This window comes from Elephantulus edwardii, unplaced genomic scaffold, assembly GCF_000299155.1.
Source record: "Elephantulus edwardii isolate Elephantulus edwardi_28Jun2011 unplaced genomic scaffold, EleEdw1.0 scaffold00162, whole genome shotgun sequence".
In the NCBI taxonomy this organism is placed as follows: Eukaryota; Metazoa; Chordata; class Mammalia; order Macroscelidea; family Macroscelididae; genus Elephantulus; species Elephantulus edwardii.
The window spans coordinates 7,227,408-7,249,725 of NW_006399912.1; the positions used below are offsets into that span (position 1 = coordinate 7,227,408).

The 22,318-nt window shown below is 40.8% G+C and overlaps 1 protein-coding gene across 1 annotated transcript; it reads left to right on the plus strand.

Annotated features, from left to right (window-relative positions):
• Nucleotides 1-13,434: 13,434 nt before the first annotated feature.
• LOC102873152 (UPF0764 protein C16orf89-like) lies at nucleotides 13,435-22,003 on the plus strand. The gene is made up of 7 exons (XM_006895244.1): nucleotides 13,435-13,657; nucleotides 14,832-14,981; nucleotides 16,705-16,855; nucleotides 17,821-17,935; nucleotides 18,621-18,756; nucleotides 20,621-20,725; nucleotides 21,867-22,003. The coding sequence occupies exons 1-7, from the start codon at nucleotides 13,435-13,437 to the stop codon at nucleotides 22,001-22,003; spliced, it is 1,017 nt and encodes a 338-aa protein (XP_006895306.1).
• Nucleotides 22,004-22,318: the final 315 nt, after the last annotated feature.

Genomic DNA, 22,318 nt, shown 5'->3' on the forward strand with positions numbered 1-22,318 from the left:
CTTGTGTTCTGTTTTTTTCCCAGCCAAATTCAGCAGTGGGGAGTTGTATACTAACTGTAGTTGCAGTAATGTTAATAGTTTCTGACACAAACTGGGATTCTTATGAGGATCTGAAGGACAGTCTCTACTCCATCCATTCTCTGGTAGACACAAGGGAGCACTAGACACACATGTCCGCGGAGAGCATGTGGACTGAAAACCAGCGTGATCCGGCTAGGAACCAACCTCTTAGGCTTTCTCCTATTTTTCTACCTCAATTTCCACAAACTGTTAAAAGGTATCTTAAACATAATTTCCTGCTTCCTCCTTGATATCTTCACATTATTTCACCGTGAAAATTTGTGATAACTCCCCATGTGGAAAAGCATCACCCAAAGGACAAGGGGGAAGGAGAGTTGTTGCTCAAGGCTCTCCCTCCCTTCTACTCTGATGTCACTGTCTTTACAGTGACCTCGGGTGAGGACAATCCTTGGTCCCCTCCTCCTGATTTAGATGAACTATCAGATGGTGTTACCAGTAACCCAGAATTATGTCCTCAATTTCCTGTTCACCTCTTTATTTCTGCTTCTTTTCTTTAATCCCTTCTATCACTGCAGGTGCGGGAAAGTAAGTACAGTAGGGATTTTAAGGATAGTGTAGAACTGGGCAGTGTTTTATTCAATTTACATGGAGTCCCTGTGAGCTGGAGTTGATTTGATGGTAGCCAACAAGATCACGGCCTCTATAGGAGCCCTGGCTGTGCAATGTGTTACTGATGCTCAAAAGTTGGTCTGAATCATGTTCACTATGTTACTGATGCTCAAAAGCTGATACTGGGCTGATGCTCAAGGGTTGGTCTGAAGCATCAGCTACTCTGTTGGATAAAGACGGGGCAATCTGCTCTGGTAAAGATCTACAATCTAGTACAAATTTACAACCAATGTATACATCCAGTCTGTCCTACCACGTAACCATGAATTGGAATGGACTCTGGCTGTGTTTTTGCTTGGTATTTATTACTCATGATTGAAATATTTAAATGAGGTTGAAAAGGCAATTTGTTCAAACACAGCAGCTATTCCACATGATAAAGATAGGGAAGTGGGTTTCTAAGAGTGCAGCCTTGCAACCCTCTGGGCAGCTCTATGCTGACCTGTAGGACTTCTGGAAGTTACAATGGAATTGATGACAACGTGATTTGATTTCTGTTTATTTGTTATTATAGTATTTTTTTTCTAGACTCTTAAGTTCATGTCAGTATGCAAAGCTCGGTGTCAGGTTTGCAGACTACCAGAATCACTGCTTCCTCTCCGTTACTGCAGGATGCACCTGTGGAGCAGTTACTGTTCTTTCTCCTTCCTGAGGCTTGAAATAGAGACCCAGAAAGGAGCATGGTTCTCTGGTGTGTAGAACACGTAAGTGCACTGACATTTTAACCCACTTTCTGTTGACTTAACTATGACTCAGTGATGCCAAGCATGTCAGAGTTGAACCACGCTCAGTAGAGTTCTGAGTGGTGCTATTGTGTAAGCAGATTCCCTGACATTTCTTCCAAGGCGCCTCTGATTAATGTTCCTCTCCCAACCTGTAGTCAGCACCCAAACATCGTCCACATCTGTCCCCTCAGGAACTCCATCCCGCCATTTACACGGTGCCACTGAGTCAACAACCTCTCATCGCGATGCTCTCCATGCTCCACACTTGACAGAACTTCCCCTCTGGATTCCCTAGGTTTTAATAATGATGGAAGCAGATCATCAAGTCTTTATCGTGAGGAGCAGCTGGCGGGTTCAGTTAGTGTGGTTGTTTGAAAGGGCCGTTGAGAAGGTCAGAATCACGGTGTCTCTGCGGGCCACAGGATAACACAAGTCCTGGTCCTGTGCCGGCCTCACAACCGTTGCTATGTTTAAGCTCACTGTAGCAACCACTGGGTCAGTGCATCCCATTCAAGGTCTTCCTCTTTCCTCTGAGCCTATACATGAAAAAGCAGGATTCTGTTCTCACCTGAAGATGAGACGATTAACCCCTGTGTTCCAATTTCCATACACTTCAATGTTGCTCATTGCACACAGTAATCTGTTTAGAGTATGTGAGTCACATCTTTGAACTAGTACACGTAGATAAATGTTGCAACTTCTCATAATGTGAATTATATTCTCATATGTGAATGTTATTGGCACATGAATTCAGTTCTGCCCTGTGTTATAATTCAGTACAATTATATCCAAGAGTCTTATTTGGAACTTAAACTTGTTGTGTTGTTTGTGTTCTGGGGTGTCATTGAACTGCCTCAGACTTACACTTACCTTCTGTTTAACAGAATAAAATCTTGTCAAATTTTATATTTTGTTTAATATTTTAAAAATTCTTTCTCAAGTCATATTCCAGATTCAGTTACTGACCTGTGTCAACAAGGATTTACTGTCATAAAGAATATAAACATTGGACTCCATCTAGGAAAAAATAATCCTTGGGCTGATAAATGTTGCTGTTAAAGAAGGAGGTAGGTGGGCCATTGGTGGCAGAGATGGAGGAAGAGGGCATGTGCTTAGGGAGGATGAGATCCCCCATCTTTGCTGGCAGAGCAGACCAGCCTGAAAAATGGACTTCTCAGGAACAACTTCTCTATACATCTGGAAACTAGCACGGCTCTGGTGATCTCGTAGTAAGGAGAAGTGCTACCAACACAAAGACAGGCAGAATTCACCAGCTGCTATTTGAGTTATTGGAATGAGAGCCTCCTCCTATGACATTTATAGCCTCTGAAAGCCCACTGGAGGTACATCTGTGATTGGTTCTGACTCAGTGGCATTCAAAACCAAAAAGAAGTTCTAGATTGTGTGTGAAGAAGTCTACAGAATCATTATATTATGTCCTAACAGCAATGATACAGACTGCTGCCATGGTATTTGACTAGTGGTAATGTAGCTGCCAACAGAGTATATTGGGTTCCAAACTACCTGAGTTCAAATACCATCTCCACCACTAAAACTACCTCTGTGTCTTTTGACATGATAATGAAACTTATTTGTGCCTCAGTTTCCTCAGCAGTAAAATGAGGATATTTGCACCTACCTCAATATCGGGTACACTGTAGGGCACAGACATTAAACCCTTGCTTACAAGCTAGAAGACTAGTACTTCTAACCCATCCAGAGACAGGCTGAGAAGCAATCCTCCTGATATGCTTCTGAAAGATCACTGCTTTGACTTTGTAACTTTGAACAAGTGACTTAACCTTTCTGTACCTTAGTTTCTTTATCTACAAAGCATAGATGGAATTATCTAAGCAGTAGAGTCCTACATCGTGTGTTATCGTGTGTGTGTGTGTGTGTGTGTGTGTGTGTGTGTGTGTGTGTTTATGCTGTTTCCAGGCTGGGAAGATGAGAAGAAAGGCAGGATTCAGCTAAGGCCCCTTTTCTGATTTGTGTTTGAGACTAGGCTGTGTTTTTTGTTCACAATAGGATGTGAGCTGATTGGATTTGGCCTTGTATTTAAAAAGGCTTTTGAGCCTGAGGGCCTGTCTTTGTTAATTTCCTGCATAAAACAAGTTTGGAAGCAGCAGTGGCACCCACTTCCAAAATAGCTTGCCTCAGGAAACACTGTGAACTTGGAGAAAAGATGAAAGTTTCATGTTCAAGACTTTCATTCATAGGGTTGCCATGGGTCTCTACAACTTCACGGTCCTTAGCAACAACAACAATAACAACATATACATAAATTACCCAAAATAAAGAAAAAACACACCACATTCATCCTTATCAAATGGGATTAATGTCAAGTATGTAAGTACAGTTCAAGGTTAGACAATCAGTATAATTCACCATGTATATAAAGCAAAGGAAAAATATTCACTTGATCCTGTTAATGGATCAGTGGATGAAGAATAGGCATTTGACAAAATTCAACACTGATTCCTGATATAAATGCTCAACAAAATAAGCAAGTGAACATCCTCAACATAAGTACAAGTCTATATATAAACCCAATGGTCAACATTACTCTCCTACAAAGAGGCCTTTTATCACCACTCTTACTCAACATTGACTTGGAAGTTCTCCCCAGAGCAATATCTCAAGAGAAGGAGATAAAATGCATTCAAATCAGGCAGAGTAAAAGTATTTCAATTTTTAGATAAAATGATCCTATATGTGGAAAATCCCCAATCTTCAGAAAAAAATTTACCAGAACTAATTGAGGAGTTAACATTGTGAAATGTAAGTACCTGCATCATTGGTCTGCAGTGGTCCTAGCAAGGCAGCACTTGGAAAGTCTAAGTGTAGCATTCAGTGCCCATGAAGTACTCAGTACCTGCCGACTGTTACTTTGATTATTTCAACTTTCTAATCTAAAAAATGGAGTAACCTTCCTGAAGATACATGCTGGGATTTTTTTTTTTTATAAAAGAGGACTCAGGGTGTTGTCTGGTCCAGGAAAAAGTAGTTGTCAAGCTCTTGGTTCCCTTTTATTTAAGTGGACAGTCAGAACCTTCCTTGCATTTTTAAAATCTTCTGCACATCCACTAGCCCAGAGACCATCAGTCTAATTGGCATTTCCAATCACAAGTTACAAAATATTTTGTCTGTGAGTTGTCATAATAATCAGAGCAAAATCAAACCTGTTTCTCTCAACTCATACCTCCATTTGGTGACGATGCTACACATCTTTGAGGGAGAAATGGCCTACTTTTCTCCTGTGGCAGGATTCCTGGATTTGAATTGCCTACCTGTCAATTAATAGTTAATATATTATTCACTGTGCAACCACGGTTCCTTACAGGTTGGAATTAACAGAATTTCAAAAAGACTTTCCCTGCTATGAACTGTCTGGTCTTTTCCGTTTCTGTTAAATTAATTATTCATTAGTGGTACTGTACAAAACTCTGGCACTGTGATGAGGTCTGTAAAAAGCAGATATGTTGGCAGTCTTCATCCTGTTCTGAGAGTTTAAGGATGGATACTTACTGAGGACTTTTAGTGGAGAACTCTGTTTTCCATACTTTACAAGGGTTCTGGTAGAGGTCCATAAAAAGTTGAGTCTGAGTGCAACAATGAATGAATGAAAACCCAAAATCTCTGTAAATGTTCATTAAAACTAATAAAATTTAATAATAATAAAAAAAAAGTTGAGTCTGTAGAATATTTCCCTACTTGCCTTTCCTGTTATGGAAAAAATCTAGCTGTAGAATAGTGTTTAACATATTTGGCTGCTATCTGTGAGTTTGCTGATCAACTTCAGCCAGAGATACCTCACAAGAAAAGCCACGGAATCTACTTCTAAAATGTCACCACTAAAAACTATTGTGCATGGTTCTACTTGACACAGTGGCGATCACTCTGAGTCATAATCGAGTCAACAGGAACTGAGTTAAAACGGCAGTGCAGTTTCGTATTCCACACACTAGAGGAATATCACTTTTCTAGATTTGTGTTTCAAATATCAGAAGGGAGAAGAGACAGTAACTGGTCATGGATCTGCTCCACAACTGAATCCTGTAGTAATGGGAAATGATCAGTGATTCCAGAGTCATCTTCAAACCAGTGCTTTGCATGCTGAACTGGATTTTAAAGGTTCAGGAGTGAAAAAACACCATAGTTAAAATATATACAAACAAAAATCCAAGGCTGGTTATTGGCTAGGATTTCTTTTCAGAATTTTTGTGGTGATGTTCCTTAGACATATTGGTCTATAGTTTTTTTGTGGGGTTTTTGTGTGTGTGCATGTGTGATGTATTTTCCTGATTTTGGTACCAGGGTTATGATTGTTTCATAGAATGACTCTGGAAGTGTTTCTTCTTTTTCTTTTTTTGAAAAACATGATACAGATTTGGTGATAGTGAGTCTCTGAATGTTTGGTCAGTGCTGTCGAGTATGGCTCATACATAAATAAAAATTAATAGCCTTAAAGAAAGATAGACAACAGCACAATATTAGTAGGAGACTTCAGCATATTATTCTCACAAGAGTACAGGTAAATGGTAAGGAAACTCAACAAAGATACAGAAGAATTACTAAAGAATCAGCCAAGTAGCTCTCGTTGAAAAGAGACTTCAGAAATTCAAGATGAATTCAGAAGAGGTCATTAAATAAAGAATATCAGAAATTGTAAGATGGATCTTGAAGGAAGGCAGAGAACACGAAAATTAAGTTTACTTGCATTTTATTAAAGATATTTGACTGTGGTGTGGGTCTTAACAAATTATGGATAACATAGAGGATAATAGGAAGATTACACTTAATTGTGCTTATGTGAAACTTATATATAGACCGAAAAGCTGTTGCCCAAACAGAACAAGGAAACACTGTATGATTTATAATCAAGAAAAATGTGTGTCAAGATAGTATCCTTTCTACGTACCTAAGTAATTTGTATAGTGAACAAATCATCCGAGAAGCTGAACTATACAAAGAAGAATGTGACCTCAGGATAGGTGAACAATTTATCAACAACCAGAGTTATGTTGATGACACAATCTTGCTTACGGAAAGTGATAAGGACTTGAAGTGCTTTGTGCAAAAGATTGAAAAAAGCAGCTGTGGGATCAGGATAAGGCTGGGGAAAGACCTTGGGATGGAAGTATTTTAGTATTCTGTAAATTTTAGTTATGAGACCCTTGTTGAAATGTCTTTGCTAAATGTTGCGTTCCATTCTATGGAATATTTTCTCCCCAACATATTAGCAATAGTTTTTTGATACATATGGGGATTTGACATTTAGAAGGTCCCATTAGTTGATTTTATCTTCTTTTTGTTATGCACTTTTTAGTATGTGTACGAATTTGTTCATGCCACAAGCTAAGGATTCTAAATTAGGTCTCTGATCCACATTGAATTGATTTTTGTGTATAGAATGAAATGTGGATCCTGCTTCAGTTTTATGCAGGTAGATGTCCCATTTTGCTGTAACCATTGTTAAATAGGCTGCTGCTTTGCCACTTAAAAGATTTTGTTTTCTTTGTGGGGATATCAATTAGCCCAAAAGAAAGCTATAGCGTATATATATATCATTAACATAGATGAAAAATTCTTAACAACATATTTGCAAATAGAACCCAACAGTAGATCCTAAAATAATTCATCATGGTCATGATCAAGTGGCATTTATAACAGGTATGCAAAGTTGGTTTGCTGTTGTTATTGTTATGTGCAGTCGAGTCGTTTGCGACTCATAGCGACCCTATGTACAACAGCCCTAAACTCTGCGCTGTCCTGTGCCAATTGCACTGTCTCTGACACTCCTATCCCGATTAACCCAGTCCCTGAACCAATCCACCTCATAGAGGGCCGTAATGTAATTTATTGTATCAAAAAAGCAAAGGATAAGCATCACATGCTTCTATCCTTTGATTCTGATAAGGCCTGTGACACAATTCATCCCCCATTCCTGGTTAAAACATTCCACAAAATAGGAATAGCAGGGAATTTCCTCAACATAGTTAAAAGTATATATGTAAACCCAAGGGCCAATAGCATTCATAAAGCAGTGTTCTTGCAAACACAGACCACACAAGAATACCTACTCTCACTCTTATTCCATATTGTACTGGAAGTTCTAGTTAGGACAGTTAGGAAAGAAAAGAAATCAGAGGTATCGAAATAGGCAGAAAGGTGATAAAACTATCAGTATATGTTGATGATCTGATAGTGTACATAGAAAATTATAGAGACTCAGCAAAAAGACCTATTAGATCAGTTCACTAAAGTGGCAAGATATAAGATCAGTATACAAAAAACAGTTGTATTTGTCTATAGCAACAAAGAAAACACTGAAAATGGATAAAATATTCCCTAGTCTTGGAAGCAGGAGGGGCATCCACTTCCAAAACAGTTTGCCTCTCTGGAAACTCTATGAACATGGAGAAAGGATGAAAGTTATACAGCTGTTCAGGTCTTTTGTTCACTGGTTGACTATGAGTCGTCTATGGCTCAATGACCCTTAACAACAATGATGGATAGGAAGACTCAACATTGTGAAAACCACAGTCAGACTAAAAGTAATCTACAGGTTCAGTGTGATCTCAACACAGATACCAGTCTCAGTCTTCAAGGATATAGTAAAGACAATTTCTAATTTTGTTTAGCCAGGAAAGTGACCCTGGATAAGCATAGCTTTTCTGAAAAGTTAGACAATGTAGGAGACATCACACTCCCTGATCTCAAAACTTATGTCATAGCCACAGTAACCAAAACAGAGTGATATTGGTACAAGAACAGGCACAAAGAACAACGGATTCAAGAATCTAGAAATCAACCCATATACATATGGACAATTAGCAACAATAAATTTTGTCTTTTCCTCCACTTACATATGCCCTCTCATCGTCATTAGGGCCTCTCAACCAAAATAAACTTTAATCAGCAAAGAAAGGACCACAAAGAGAAGATCAACATGTGATACTGCTAAGTTTCAGTCTGGAAATGAGAAGCAGAGATATAACTTGTTTAATGATTCCATGGGTCAGCAGTCCCAGATTTAATGGCCTACAAAGCGTCTGGCGTGGGTAAGTTCCCTGTTTATGTTGTTTCACAATGTTTTATTATTACGGAGGTACACTCTTCCCAAGAAGAACCAAAAATTATGGGGAAATTATTAAATTGATGTATATTCTGCTGTACATATTTTAAACAACAGGAAAAAACAGAGTAAAAAGAAACTAAAGCAGGACTATGAGAGTCGTTGCCAGAATTTGCAGACCCTTGGCCCAGAAGAATCTAGATTTGCAGTGAGCAGAATGGGGGATGCCAGCAGCAAACTCTGAGAACACCGCAAAGGCTATGAGTAAGGAGATGGGAGATAAACAGAGATTGGACACAGTCCAGATTCACAAAGAAAGTCTTCCGCAAGTCCAGGGGCACTCTGAAGGAACATCCTGGCTACTCATATACAGTCACTAATCTTCAGGGAAATAGCAAAGTTCTTGAAAATATAAAACAAATCAGAAGAAGAAAGGACCTAGGGGATTTAGAAAAGAAAGGTTTGAGCATTCTGAGTCCCAGTTAATGACACGAAGACACTTTTGAATCAATGAGAAAAGCAATGTTTTTAGAGAAAAGTTTCTTGGACTCCTTGAATGGATAAGAAAGAATCTCTAGTTTTCCCTTTGGTGTTTCCAAAATCACTCCCTGTCCCCAAGCATTTCAGCATCCCCTGAAAGCACACCAAGACAGACGTGGGATAGTACTAGATACTTATCAAGTTGTTGTATACTATTTTTATGTAAACTTTTTCCCTTTTTCCTCCCTTTTTTTAAAAAAAAAATTGTGATCTTAATGAGAGTTTACTGAAAAGTTGGATTTTCATTCATTATTGCACATTTTTCTCCCTACTCACCCCTAGTTCACAGTAAAAAATATCTTCATTCATTGATGCCTAATTTCCCCCCTCCCCCTGTAAACTTCTTTCAGTGCATATAAATATGTGTAAAACGAAAAAAGAATCTGCGCATTACCTCCAGTGTGAAAACGCAATTTCTCTTGTCATAAAAGAGAAAAAGAAAATGAATGATAAGCGTAATTCTTAAAACTTAATTACTCTTGCAGAAACTGTGGACCAAGTCCTATCCTGTTTGTGGTGGAAGGTCACAGTGAACGTGGAGAGCACACACTGACAAGGCTTCAAGGGGAGAATTAAGCTCAGTTACAGTACAAAGTGTGTTCCTATGCCAATCCTCTTCAGAGGGTCCCTTGTTGAGCAGTCTAGAGCACATTAGTGAAGCTGGCCCATTGCCCTCACCCTTGGGCTATTAAAAACATGCAGGGGACCCGTTCCATCACAGACCCTGCTTACCCAGGGCGAATACCAAACCAAGGACAGGACAGCTGCAATATAGCGGGGTCAAGACTTAGCATATTTATAATTTGATTTTCTCTATGCTCTTTGGCTGCCCTTTTTACATAGAAGGAAAATGGTGGTCTTACTGTCAATGAGTACTTGACTGATCCTAGTTCTGAGAGGTGATGGTGGTGGTTGTTGTGCACCCTCAAGTCGGAACCAACTCGTACCTGACCCTCTAGCAGGTTTTCATAGACAGTTAATCACACAGGCAGAGACTATTAATCCTTCTGCATAACAGCTGGTCGATTTGGAACACCACACCTTTGACATTGGAGCACAGGTCCTTAACCTTAGGCCACCAGAGCTCTCTCATCCTGATATTTTGAAGGTTGAATTAACATGTAGAAATGGAAGGAGGGACAGTCAGACAATTTGCGCTATCTGCTTTTAGTTTACGTGACTTGGATGGAGCCTGGCCTCTTTCTATGCTCACTAGCTCTCTGGATCAGTTAGCACTGCGGTCTGGAGACCACATCCTCAATAGAGCATGGCTCCATGATTGGCCTTGGACAGATCACTCCTTTCAGTCTGGTGTCCTAATCTATGCTGAGATTGGAAATCTCAGTTTCCTCCAGTTTTCACAATTCTAGGGGATATGGGCAAATCTTATGGTTCCAAATACCAAGAGTAACTCTGAGATATCTGGCACATGTCCTTTTTATGAAAGAATGTTCTCATTTCCTTGAGGTTAAACGATCCAAGGCAGTCACTAACAAGAGATAGTACACAATGCTGTTAATTTTATATTCTTCCAACAGTCAGGAAGGTCATATGAAATCCCTGGGTAGCACAAAAATTTTGCACCAACGGGGAAGAAAAGGAATGATAAACAGCACCACAGGAGAAGAAACCTGGCAGTTGACTGCCTGAAACATAAACAATATAAAAAAAATATGGTGGTGTTGATAGGATTGTAAATGGTACAATTACTCTGAAACATAGTTTGGCATTTCTTTCCTCAAAAACCTAAATATAACAACTGCATATGACCCAGCTATTCCACTACTAGGAATATATCTCAAGCAAATTAGATCTGAGACACAAACAGAGATTTTTTACACTAGTCTTCAGAGACTCATTATTCCCCATCTCAAGAACATGAAAACAGCCCAGATGTCCTAATAAAACTGAGTAGGTTGAGAAATTGTGGTACATTTACACAATGGAATACTATGCAGCACTCTGAAGCACGTTTTCTACAAATAATACCTAACTTGGGAGAGTCTAGAGAGCATTATACTGAGTAAACTGACTCAGTCTCATAAGGACAAATACTGTATAAGGCCATTTTTGTAAAAGTAAAATGATAACTAGCAAAACATGTGGGGATCCAAGGCAGGAAGTTGTGGGAGCAGAGAGGTGAGGGTGGGTAGGAGTGAAATCACAGAACTGCACAATTTGATGGGTAGAAGGAGAAAAAAAATGAAATTATAAAGTTCTGCTGGGACCCTGAAAAGACAGTGTCATGGTATTCATAGTCCAATAGTGATTAATATTCTAAAATATGATACATGGGAATGATTATATGAAACACAATGTGAATGAAGAATAGTGTGAATCACAATACATATGAAACTTTGTAAGGAAACCAATATAAAGCAAAAGTTAAAACAACTAACGAAAGTGAAAATACATGAAAACTGTTCTGCTGTGTTAATTTTGACTTGGTGACACCGCTGAATAGAGCAGAAATGCTCTGCAGGGCACCTGGGTCTGAACAAGCTCTAGGAGCAGACAGCCCCACTTTCTTTGGTGGAGCAGGTGGTGTGTTTGAATCTCTGAACTTTGGGGCAGCAGCAGAGAACGTTAGCCACTATACCACCAAGGACTATATTCTGTGGAGATGACAGATTACAAACCCTCCTGAAACAGTTCTGGTTTGTAAGATATGAGGCCTCCATGAATTGAAACAGTGACCCCATTTTACTTGGATCCACAGTCAACATTCATGGCAACAATTGGAAAGTAAAAAAAAAAAAAAGACATGTTGCATTTGGAAAATTTGCTGTCAAGGATCTCTCCAAAGTTAACAAAAGCAAGGATATAATTTTAAAGTAAAGTGCATCTCACTTCAGCTGGGACCTCTCCAAATTATTGAGAAGTAATGTCACTTTGAGGACTAAGGTGCATCTGAATCAGGTTGTAGTCTCTCTGATTACTTGCTATGGCTCTGAGAGCCAGACAGTGAATTAGGATGATAGAAAAAGAATTGACACCTTTTAGCTATGGTGTGGGAGAAGAACACTGAACATCCCATGCATGGCTAAGAGAACAAACAGGTATACCTTGGAGAGGGTGCAGATGTAGTGTCCTTTGGAGGCAAGAATGATGAGGCTTCTCCTCACCCATTTTGGGCATGTTGCTAGGAGGTGCTATTCCTTGAAGAAGACATGATGTTAGGAAGGATGGAGCGTCGACGAAGGAGAGGAAGACCCTCAACTAGATGGATTGACATGGTGACAGCTGCAGTAGGGTCTTGTCAGGAAATGTGAAGATGGCTCTGGATAGAGTAGAGTTCAGACCTGTTGTTCATAGGGTCATTAATATTCATGCTTATTTTGAAGGCACTTAACAACAACAAAGTGCACCTTATTTAAACTATGATTTTTCAATTGCTTCATATGGTTCTGAAAGGTGGACAGTTGGAACAAAGGTGAAAGAAGAAGAGTCAATGCCTTTGTTTCTCCTGAATTGTGGCATTGGAGAAATACTGAATACCTCATAGACTACAAAGAACAAGCATTATCTGTCTCTTAAGAAGTGCAGTCAAGTTGTGTCTGAGAGGCAAGGATGATGAAATTTCATCTCATGTACTTTGAGCATATATTGTGAGAAAGTGCCAGGACTTGGAAAAAGACATCATGTTTAAAAAAAGGTGCAGAGTTGGGGGAGCTCTGGTGGCCTAGTGGTAAGGAGCTGCAACTACAATCCCAGAGGCACACGGTTCAAATCCACCACATGCTCTGCCGGAGAAGGAGGGACAATCTCCTCCTGTACCAGTCAGATCTGATTTGACGGTACACTCACACACACACACACAAAATAAAAATAAAATAAAATAAAAAAAGATGGAGAGTCAGTGAGAGATAGAAGAAAACCCTTGACAGGAAGAACTGATAACAGTTTCTGTAACAGTGGACTCGATCCTGTCAGAGATCAGGAGAATGGCTCAGGACAGGGCAAGGTTCAAATCTCTTGTTCTTTGAGTTGCTGTGAGTGGTAGGCAGCTTGACAACATCTACCAATGATGATAGCAATGGCTCAAGAGAAAACCTAAAGGCCAGTGTTCTTAAGTTAAAGAAAGTAACATATGTAAGATCATCTTATACATAGGCTGGCTTGGCCCACTGCTCTTGACAATGGACTGTGATATATCAAAGATCATAAAGGTGGAACAGTACTCGGTGATGTTTTGTTAGTAGAGCACAAGGTAATTTGCAGCAGTTTTCCTTCCCAAAAGCCTCTGCTGAGTCAAGGTGTGTCAGTCAGCACTGACAGGTGAGTCTTATCTCACCCTTATCTGATTTCTACTAGAGGAGGAGCCGAGTGGAGGTGGGAGAGCCATCCTGACCCAGACGTTGGTTATAAAAGTGCTTGGCCATTGTAAGAGCGGAAGGAACCATGTCTTTCCTTGGGCTGCTGCTCTCGCTCCTTCTGCTGACCTCATCACTGCTGCAGCCAACATCATCACACTCGGTGTTGAAAGATATTAAAAACCATGCTGATAGAGAAAAAATGCGTATGGCAGATGTGATCCTGTCCTCCCTGAATGCATCTACTACCTGCCTGGAGAAGAAGGGGGATCTCTTTGTGGATGACTTGATTTGTCTCCGAATTCTGCAAGGTGAGTGGGGTCCCAGTCATGCTCTACTCTGACCGAGTGTGCACTCCAGGAGTCCAGTGACCATCAGGTAGATGAGTAGTCTGCTCTGGCCATGGAGAGGAACAAATGAGTGACACTTTTCTCCTGAATGTCCCGGACCTGGACGAGACGCTTATGGACAATATATTTTAGACATATGACTTCAATTTGATAGTATAAAAAAATTGCATGTTGTTATTTTTATAGTTAAAGATCTTTTGCGCTTCTCTGTTACCATGGTACGAGCAAAGCGGAGATCAGAGTGTCTTCTTTCAGTGCACATTGATGGGGTGACTACTCCCGTGGCAGGATGGGGGTCCTGAGAATAGAGACCCTCAAAGCTGAATTCCAATCTGAGTTTCCTCTGCTCCAGAAGAAGCTCCCGGGCGGTGCTGAGAGAACAGAGTAGTGCTTTTGAGCTTTGGAAGATTGAAGATGGCAGCACCTTCAGCTGGGATGTGAGCAGTGCATTTCCCAAACCACCCATCATCTCTGTGGTGGTGGCAGAGTTTGCTCACACTTGGAAAGTCTGGGTTCCACAGGAGGTTGGGTTACAGGACAAATCAGCTTCAGTCCCTGGAGCAACACCTTGACTTCACAACCATGTGGTCTCCTCACATTTCCTGCTGTAACCCTTGTATACCAGGTTTCCCTCTAGATGGGCCCCAGATTTACATCTGCACCCCCATCTACCAGCATGGACTAGGGTGAGGCAGGAAAAGAAGCACCAAACTTTGAGCTGATCTAACTTGTCTCTGTTGGATTTGTAGGAAGGTCCTTGTGTGACTCCCAGGCATTCTTGCTGGGACCCTCTCTCTCCCTTCATCGCTGAATATTTATTCCCTTGTTTAATCTCTTTTCTCTTTCAAAGGAGATTGACTGAATACACATCCTGTGCGAATACACAATCATTTACATGGCAAAGGAAAGCCATTTCCAAATGGAATTGTAATCAATACAGGGCTTAGGATTTAAAACAATATTTTTTTGAGGGGCAGAAGTACAACCGCTAGTGGTCACAAGTGAGAGGAACTGTGAGATAGGATGCACATATACATTTTAGAGGGAGATGCAATTAAAGCAAATGCAGTAAGTGTTATACCTACATACTTCTCCTGCACACATGGAAGAATGGACTAATTGTTTTCCTTTCTAGCGTATGTCAAAGGCGTTACTGAGCCATGGGCCAGGAACTCCGTGATGGAGCCAATAAGCAAAAAGATGAAGACATTCTCCCTGAAACTGGAGGAGCTTTTCAACAGATCCAGTTCTCATCTGTTCGAGGCTTTATCTAACAACCTAAGCGGTAAGTACCCACCTAATAAATGTGTTACAGCCTCCTCTGAGGCATGGGATGGTCAGAACCACCTATCACCCTAGACAAGCCTAATTGCTGTTTAAGTGTTTCACCTGGACTTGACTCTAGATTAGAAGGTCCCTCCCTCCCATGTAGTTATTAGGAATCAGCAAGTTGAGAGTCATAGTGACCTGATGAACACCAGATCTGAGCCTTGACCTGTCTTGTGCCTCTGAGGACACTGTTTGCACTTTTCCAAGAGCGGTTGGCTTGTTGTGTGGGCAGTCCATGGTAATCAGAGTGTCCTTGACAGCACATTGCCAAGAGCACCACATCTTTTGGTGTCTAGACTGCTATTAGCATGTTGATTGTGAAGTGAAGTAAAATGAGCTAGTTGACAACGTCAGTCTTTTTCTCCATCTATCACAGTGTGTCATCAACTTTTTCAATAAGGAGAATGTCAGTCAAGTTTAGGCTTCCCACTCCCATAATTGTAGTCCTCATCCTAGAATCGTGGTTTATACCAGAGTGTGGAAGATCTAGACAGTAATCGAACCGCTTCTACTGCAAAGACTAGCATCTTGCTATAATGTTCTTTGGTTCCTAAACTACACTAGTGTCTATTCTTGTTAGCATGGAGTCACCGTATAAAGGTCATTTTATAACATTAGTACTATGTTGTATTAATGGCTGGTGTGGGTCCAAATTACTAATTCATCAACTTCAGCTCAGGTGACTTCATGGGTAGCAGAGGAGAACTGTCACTGATAGCATTATCAATGGTTGATATGTTAGAAGATTGCAAAGCCTGTATTCTGAGGCTATTCAATGAATTGGAACCTCTAAGCTTTTGATTAGAATCCACTTACATTAACCATTAGCAACACCCACGGATTCTGAAATCCAAGGAATCAAGCGTTGCTGTTGTTAAGAGCTATGAAGTCATAGGCGACTCATAGTTACCCTATGAATGAAAAGGCCTCAGCACTTGCATGACTTTCATCCTTTCTCCAGGTTCATAGGGTGTCTGCAGGCAAGCTATTTAAGGAAGTGGTGCCACTCCTGAATCATGTAGTAATTGTAAAATTTCTCAAGGTTCCATATATGATGCTTTCAATTTTATCTAAGCCAAGAGACCTGGTGGTGCTGTATTGTGTTGCTAAAATGCCAACGATAAGTTGCAGAACTCAAATCTACTGTGGTATAGTGGGTTTAAAATGGGAGGCCCTCTCTTTCATTAAAGATGGTCTTTGGAAGACAATTCAGGATCGTTTTCTTCACTCTACAGGCCTGTATTGAGTTGACAATGATTTTATAACGCATAGTACAAGAAAAGTCAGTAGCCTGGTTAGGCTCTATGCCTGATTTAAAAAAAAAAAGAAAAATTAATGTCTTTCTAGAATGACTTGTGGTAAATGTACCCCCCCCCAAAAAAAAATGACTTGAAGTCAAACAGGCTTGTGGAAGGGCTCATGGTCAGCTTGATGTGGGGCATTAATATAATTCCATCTCAATCTCAGAACCTAGAGTGAAGGTGAATCAGCCAGTGCACACTTATGTCGGAAACACTCGCGAACTGTAACTTACCCCGTGCAGCTTTCTTTCTGAGGCCTGTATCTAATATTAAAGAAGCCCCTTGACTGGATGTATATTTTATATCTCAGGCACTGGGTAGTTAGTTATTCTTATCTCTGCCATTGTCCAGCACTACTTTGAATTTTCTCTCTTTTAGAATTTGAATGGATCATCCAAGCAGATTTCTGGAAGGTTCCTCAACCTTTGCTCCTTACCCATGACACAATGATTCTTAATGTTTTAAGCCTCCCAGAACCTCTGAAGGCGAATATAAGTGAGGAATGCATAGTGAATCTACTGCAGAGCAGGTGGGTTCAAAGGACTAACCCTACTCCCTATAGACCTCAAAGCGCTCTCGTTGGGTTCGAAGGTCCCCCTGCTCTAAATCCAATGGTCTATGCAAACTTCAGTCCACGTGCCCAGGAATCACAGACACCTGTTCCTCCTTCCTCTATCCTGGCCCTTTTCAGCTCATTCATCACTTTGCACAAAGCTCACCTCTTCCGTCCACACCACTGTATCCTTTATGGCCCAACCTCACCACTCGTGCACTCCATCCATTGTTCTGACTGATCTTGATTCCCTTCTCCCTCATTTTATTCAGGGTACTCTTCCCAATCCAGCACCTTTAGTGAAATATGTTGTTGTTGTTGTTGTTGTTGTTGTTGTTGTTGTTGTTGTTGTTAAGTGCCGTTGAGTCACAGGCGACTCATAGTGACCCTATGAATGAAAGTCCTGGACACCTCCTGTCTAACTTTTGTCCTTTCTCCAGGCTCATAGGGTTTCCAGAGGCAAGCTATTGTGGAAGTGGATGCCTCTTCTGCTTCCAAGCTTGTTTTAATTGGGGAGCTTCACCAAACACTGTCCACCATGGGTAACCATTCTCGCATTTGACTCATCAGTGTCACAGTGTTCGGCTTCAAAGCAACCATGAATTTCCTCTCTACAGCAAGCGTACATACCAGGGTTACATGATCTAAAAGAATGTTTCACCAGAACCAATGAAAGGCAGGCCTGATAGGTTCTCCAAACCCATAAGCTTCTGAGGGGAAGAAAAATGAGACAGCCAGCTTCCATAAAGATGACTTGCAAGTTTTAAGACTTGGTAGAATTTCTCTTCTATAGAATTGTTGCATCGGAATCAAGTTGATGTCAGGGCCTGAGGAGAGTAGTTACCAGCACATGATCATACCCAGAGGAGCTGTAGGCATGAATGGGAAGCTCCATGATGTCAGATTCCTTTTAATGACTCACAACACCTTTTCCCTGCCAGTGGTCACCCCGAATCTTGCACATACTCAGACACCTGCAGGTACATAGTGACCAAGCCTGTCAACACACACGGCCAGAGAATCTTCCAGCTGATGTACTTCCTTTTCTCTGAAATGGTAAGTATGAGTTTGGCAAGGTGTGTGGGAGAACAAGATGGGTATACAAGAGACTATGATATAAGCATCCTCGATGATTCAGTTAAGGAAGTGACCAAAATTCTCGTGAGAATCTGCTTACTTCTGAGGAGGCAAGGCTTGTCTCATGTCCTATGGCGATGTGATCAGCATGAGTTAGAAAAAGATTCCATGCTCAGTGAAATATAAGGCCAGTAAAAAGAGATGAGTACTTTGAATGAGATGGACTGACAGTGGCGAGGATTGAAGTTTCAATAATTTCATCTCTTTTTCAGTGTAAGCATAATGCTTCGTTAACAGCTTATCAGGGTTGATGACAGGGGACTATGGAACTTTGTAAAGACGTTTCTCAAGTCCTGTCCTCCTGGCATCACTGGAGATGTGCTGTCCCTGACTCAGAATGCTTACCCCCGCCGGCCAAGATCAAGTGTCTAGGACAGGGTAGGGTCAGCACTTGAACTCTCCTCTCTCTCACTCAGAGTAGTTTGAGAGTGACAAAGTCCAAAGAGGGAGTGGAGATCCTGATAAATCTTGTAAAATAGGGTGAAGCTCTGCCCAGTTCAGCCACTTGACCTACCACCTGAGAATGCAGATCCTTCCCAGGAGCGGTGGCCGCCCTTATCTGTCATTGGTGCTGACTTCTTTGTCTCTGGGGTTTGTCCTCCAGATTGGTTGCACAAATGGGATGTTTGCAAACACCCAAGACTACATGAACTTCTTCTGTACCAACTTGATGGAAGAGAATATAGAAATTGAAAACAGCAAATACCACAGTTCCTATCGCGATCATTTTTTGGAAACCAGTAAGTCCCTCACTTCTTGTTCAAAGTAGCAGGGTCTTTATTTTTCAGAAATAAATGTCTACACACATTGACATGTATATGACAGCACATGTGCACATGAATTCAAGACATGTGTATGTACACATGAACATGCAAAACCCCAGGCAGGCATATATTTATGCACACTTGCGGACACAGTTGGAAACATACGCTTGTATACACACAGTAATATTTATGTTCAATTGTATGTGTGTCTGTGTGTGTGTGTGTATACGAAGAATTTTTCTATATTGTTGTTGTTGTTGTTATGTGCCATCAAGTCACTTGTGACTCATAGCGACCCTATGTACAACAGCCCTAAATTCTGCTCTGTCCTGTGCCAATTGCACGGTCTCTGACATACCCATCCCGATTACCCCAGTCACTGCATTAATTCACCTCATAGAGGGCCTTCCCCTCCTGCACTGTCCCTCCACCCTCCCAAGCATGATGTCCTTCTCTGAGGACCGGTCCCTCCTTACAACATGTCCAAAGTATATTAGACGGAGCCTCAGAATCCTTGCCTCCAAGGAGCCGCCTGGTTCAACCCTTTCCAGGATGAATATGTTTGTTTTACTAGCAGTCCATGGTACTCTCAGTACTCTTCTCCAGCACCACAGCTCAAAGGCATCAATTCTCCTTGTATCCTCTTTGGTCATTGTCCAACTCTCTGATGCATTTCCTATATAGGAAGTGAAAATACCAGATTTCCAGTTGGATTTAAATTCCCAATAAAGATAAATGTTTATTTCAGATAAAATGTTTTGTAGTATCACATGTGATCGATTTATACAATGGAAAGTACTTTGGTTCTCAAGACTCACAGTTTGCCAACTTCCACAGGGTTAACTTTTATTGCCTTTCAACCAATTGATTTAATGGAAAAATGTTTTCATCTTGTAACAGGTCTTATATAACAATTCTGAATTTCATAGGTTTTATTGTAGTGAAAAGGGACTCAAATTCCAAGATAATTGAATGTGTTCCATATTTCATCTAAGAGATTTGCTTCCTACCTCCCCAAACTGTCCCAGTTATTGAACTCTGGACAGACTAATGGAACAAAGGCAGACTGAACGACTCAGAGATGAGATCAGAAGGGAAGCCTTGGGTTTTACACTTAGGTATAAGGGCTAATTCAGAGAATGATATTTTAAAATATTTTTATTTAAAATATTGTTCTTAAAAGTAGATTTTAAGACTATACTTTCACAGATCATTTCTATAATTCATTATCATATTGGATACAATAAGAATTATTGAGTATTAGTATGTCCCATGTATTATATTTTTATATTGGTATGTGTACAAAATGCATTTACATTGTGTTTCACATTGCTTCGTACAATCATTCCCACTCATTGTATTCTGTAAAATCAGTCACCCTTGAACTATGCCCCCATTACCCTGTGTTTTCAGATTCCTGATGTATCTTTCCCATTTCTTTCATCCTCTCCCTCCACCTATCAAATTCTGCAATCCCATGATTTTCACCCCCATCCTCACACCTCTTCTACCACTCCTTCCCCCCTTTGACCCTCATACACATTTTATTAGCCATGAACTGATTTTAATATAATTATCTATTGGGGTTGACCTTCAGATCATGTGATCATTTCCAACCTTGAACATCCTTGACCTAGACCCCAAGCAAGAAGCAGAGCACAAATCGAGGAGCCTCTGTGGTGAGGGTGGAGCTGTGGGTGCTTCTTCCAGCTAGTTTTTCATGGGTCATCTTCTGGGCTGACAGGACCTTGGTGGAAGAGCCAGGTGATGGGGTTTGGTGGAGGAGGTGAACCAAGGAGGTAGGCCATACAGAATGACCCCCTCTCTTTCTTTGTTTCAGCCATGCTGTGTGGAACTGCTGGATTCTTTGATTTTTACAAATCCCACTGGTTTGTGAATATCTTCCACTGGCAGAAGGCTACAGACGGATGCTTCAGCACAGCTTGTAAGTGGTGGTGGAGTGAAGAATGAGACATAGGGATGGACTGAACATTCTAGACAAAGTGAGGCAGGGATCTTGTGTGATAGGTGCACAGGAGACTGTGAAATATGCATGTACACCTGCACAAACGAAGGTGGGAGGGAAATGGGGCTTTGCACAGCACAGAGGAGCACAGTGGAGTGCTGTGTTGTTGAACACTCTTGTCTACTCTCCATTAATGACCCTACACACAAAAGACCAGTCAATGCCAGGTCTCACACCATACTCACGCCCTCTCACTGCTTAAGCCCATTGTTGCTCTCACTGTGACAACACACCTCATTGAAATGCTTCATTTTCCCCATTGATTGTCCACTTTTCTAATCATGATTTCCTGTTGTGAACACTGGTCCCTTTGATAACATGCTCAAAATATCCCAGACAGAGCCCACCTTCCTTTCTTCTAAGGGTCACTAAGACTGCACTTCTTCCTGGAAAGATTGATTTCTTCTTTTGACTGTTCATGGGAATATTCAGTATTCTTGGACAACACACTGTTCAAAGGCATCAAGTCTTTTTCAGTCTTTCTGATTCAATGTACAGCTTCTACACACATTGATCTACAGATACTGATTATGGATTGAAAGAAACACGATCTGTTATGTGAATCTTTTCTTTACATTGAGCTATGATCAACACTTTAGGGTTGAGGATTTATATCTGTGAAACAACCAGAACGTTTATATGATTTACCTTTTTGCCTTATGGTGATCTGTGATTCTTGGTGGTGGTCTGGATTGAGTCCTCAATATGTCAGAGGCCTCTTCCAATGGCCAACCTCCCAGCATCATAGCAACACGTAAGTGACCACAGTACAACACTCTGACAGGGGAGTGGTGGAAATCATTTGGGGAATGAGCAGAGGTTCCTAAGTAAAAAGCTTCAATGGGATGAAGATTATTTTCCTAATGAAAGAGTCACTGACAATCAACATTCCTAGCAGCTGAAGTACCCTGGAGAGGGGTTCTGTGTGAGGCACCAGCAGCATTTATACAGTCCCTGCAAGCTGGCTGCAATAATTGTTGACGTACATATGAAAATGGGGTACAATAAAGGCTATAATCGGTGCCCCTGCATTCACTAAATTGTGTCATTCTCTCCCCAGATGATTCATCTCTCCATGGTACTGCTCTTGCGAGTGCAGTGCTAGGTGGCTTCCTATATGCCTTGGAAAAGTACCCACAAGCATACGGACATCTACCCGACCTACAGAGACAATTACCAAGGTTAAATTTCCCTTGAGAAAGATGGATCCAAGAATACCAATTGAAATGAGATATACCCTTTCAATCCTTTCCATTCAATCTAGGGTATTCTTTTTTCTTTTCTAATATAAGGACTTTTTTAATTTGAAAATAAAAGTCAAGGGGGTTGTTTTTATATTGTTTTAATTTGTAATCGTTTATTTACAAAATTTGAATACATTGTTTTCAAGAACAAATTCTATCAAATTCCCTCACCCCCTCATCAAGTTTTATAACCCCATGATTAATCTCTCCTCCCCATGAACATCCTCATCTCTCTGGTTCCAACCTCTCCCACCCCTCTTGGATCCTT

What these genes read in the sequence shown, in the direction of transcription:
- LOC102873152 (XM_006895244.1), top strand. Translation starts at nt 13,435, where the DNA reads ATGTCTTTCCTTGGGCTGCTGCTCTCGCTCCTTCTGCTGACCTCATCA. An exon ending in CGATCATTTTTTGGAAACCA is followed by an intron (nt 18,757 to 20,620) that starts GTAAGTCCCTCA and finishes TCTTTGTTTCAG; the next exon opens with CCATGCTGTGTGGAACTGCT. An exon ending in CGGATGCTTCAGCACAGCTT is followed by an intron (nt 20,726 to 21,866) that starts GTAAGTGGTGGT and finishes TTCTCTCCCCAG; the next exon opens with ATGATTCATCTCTCCATGGT.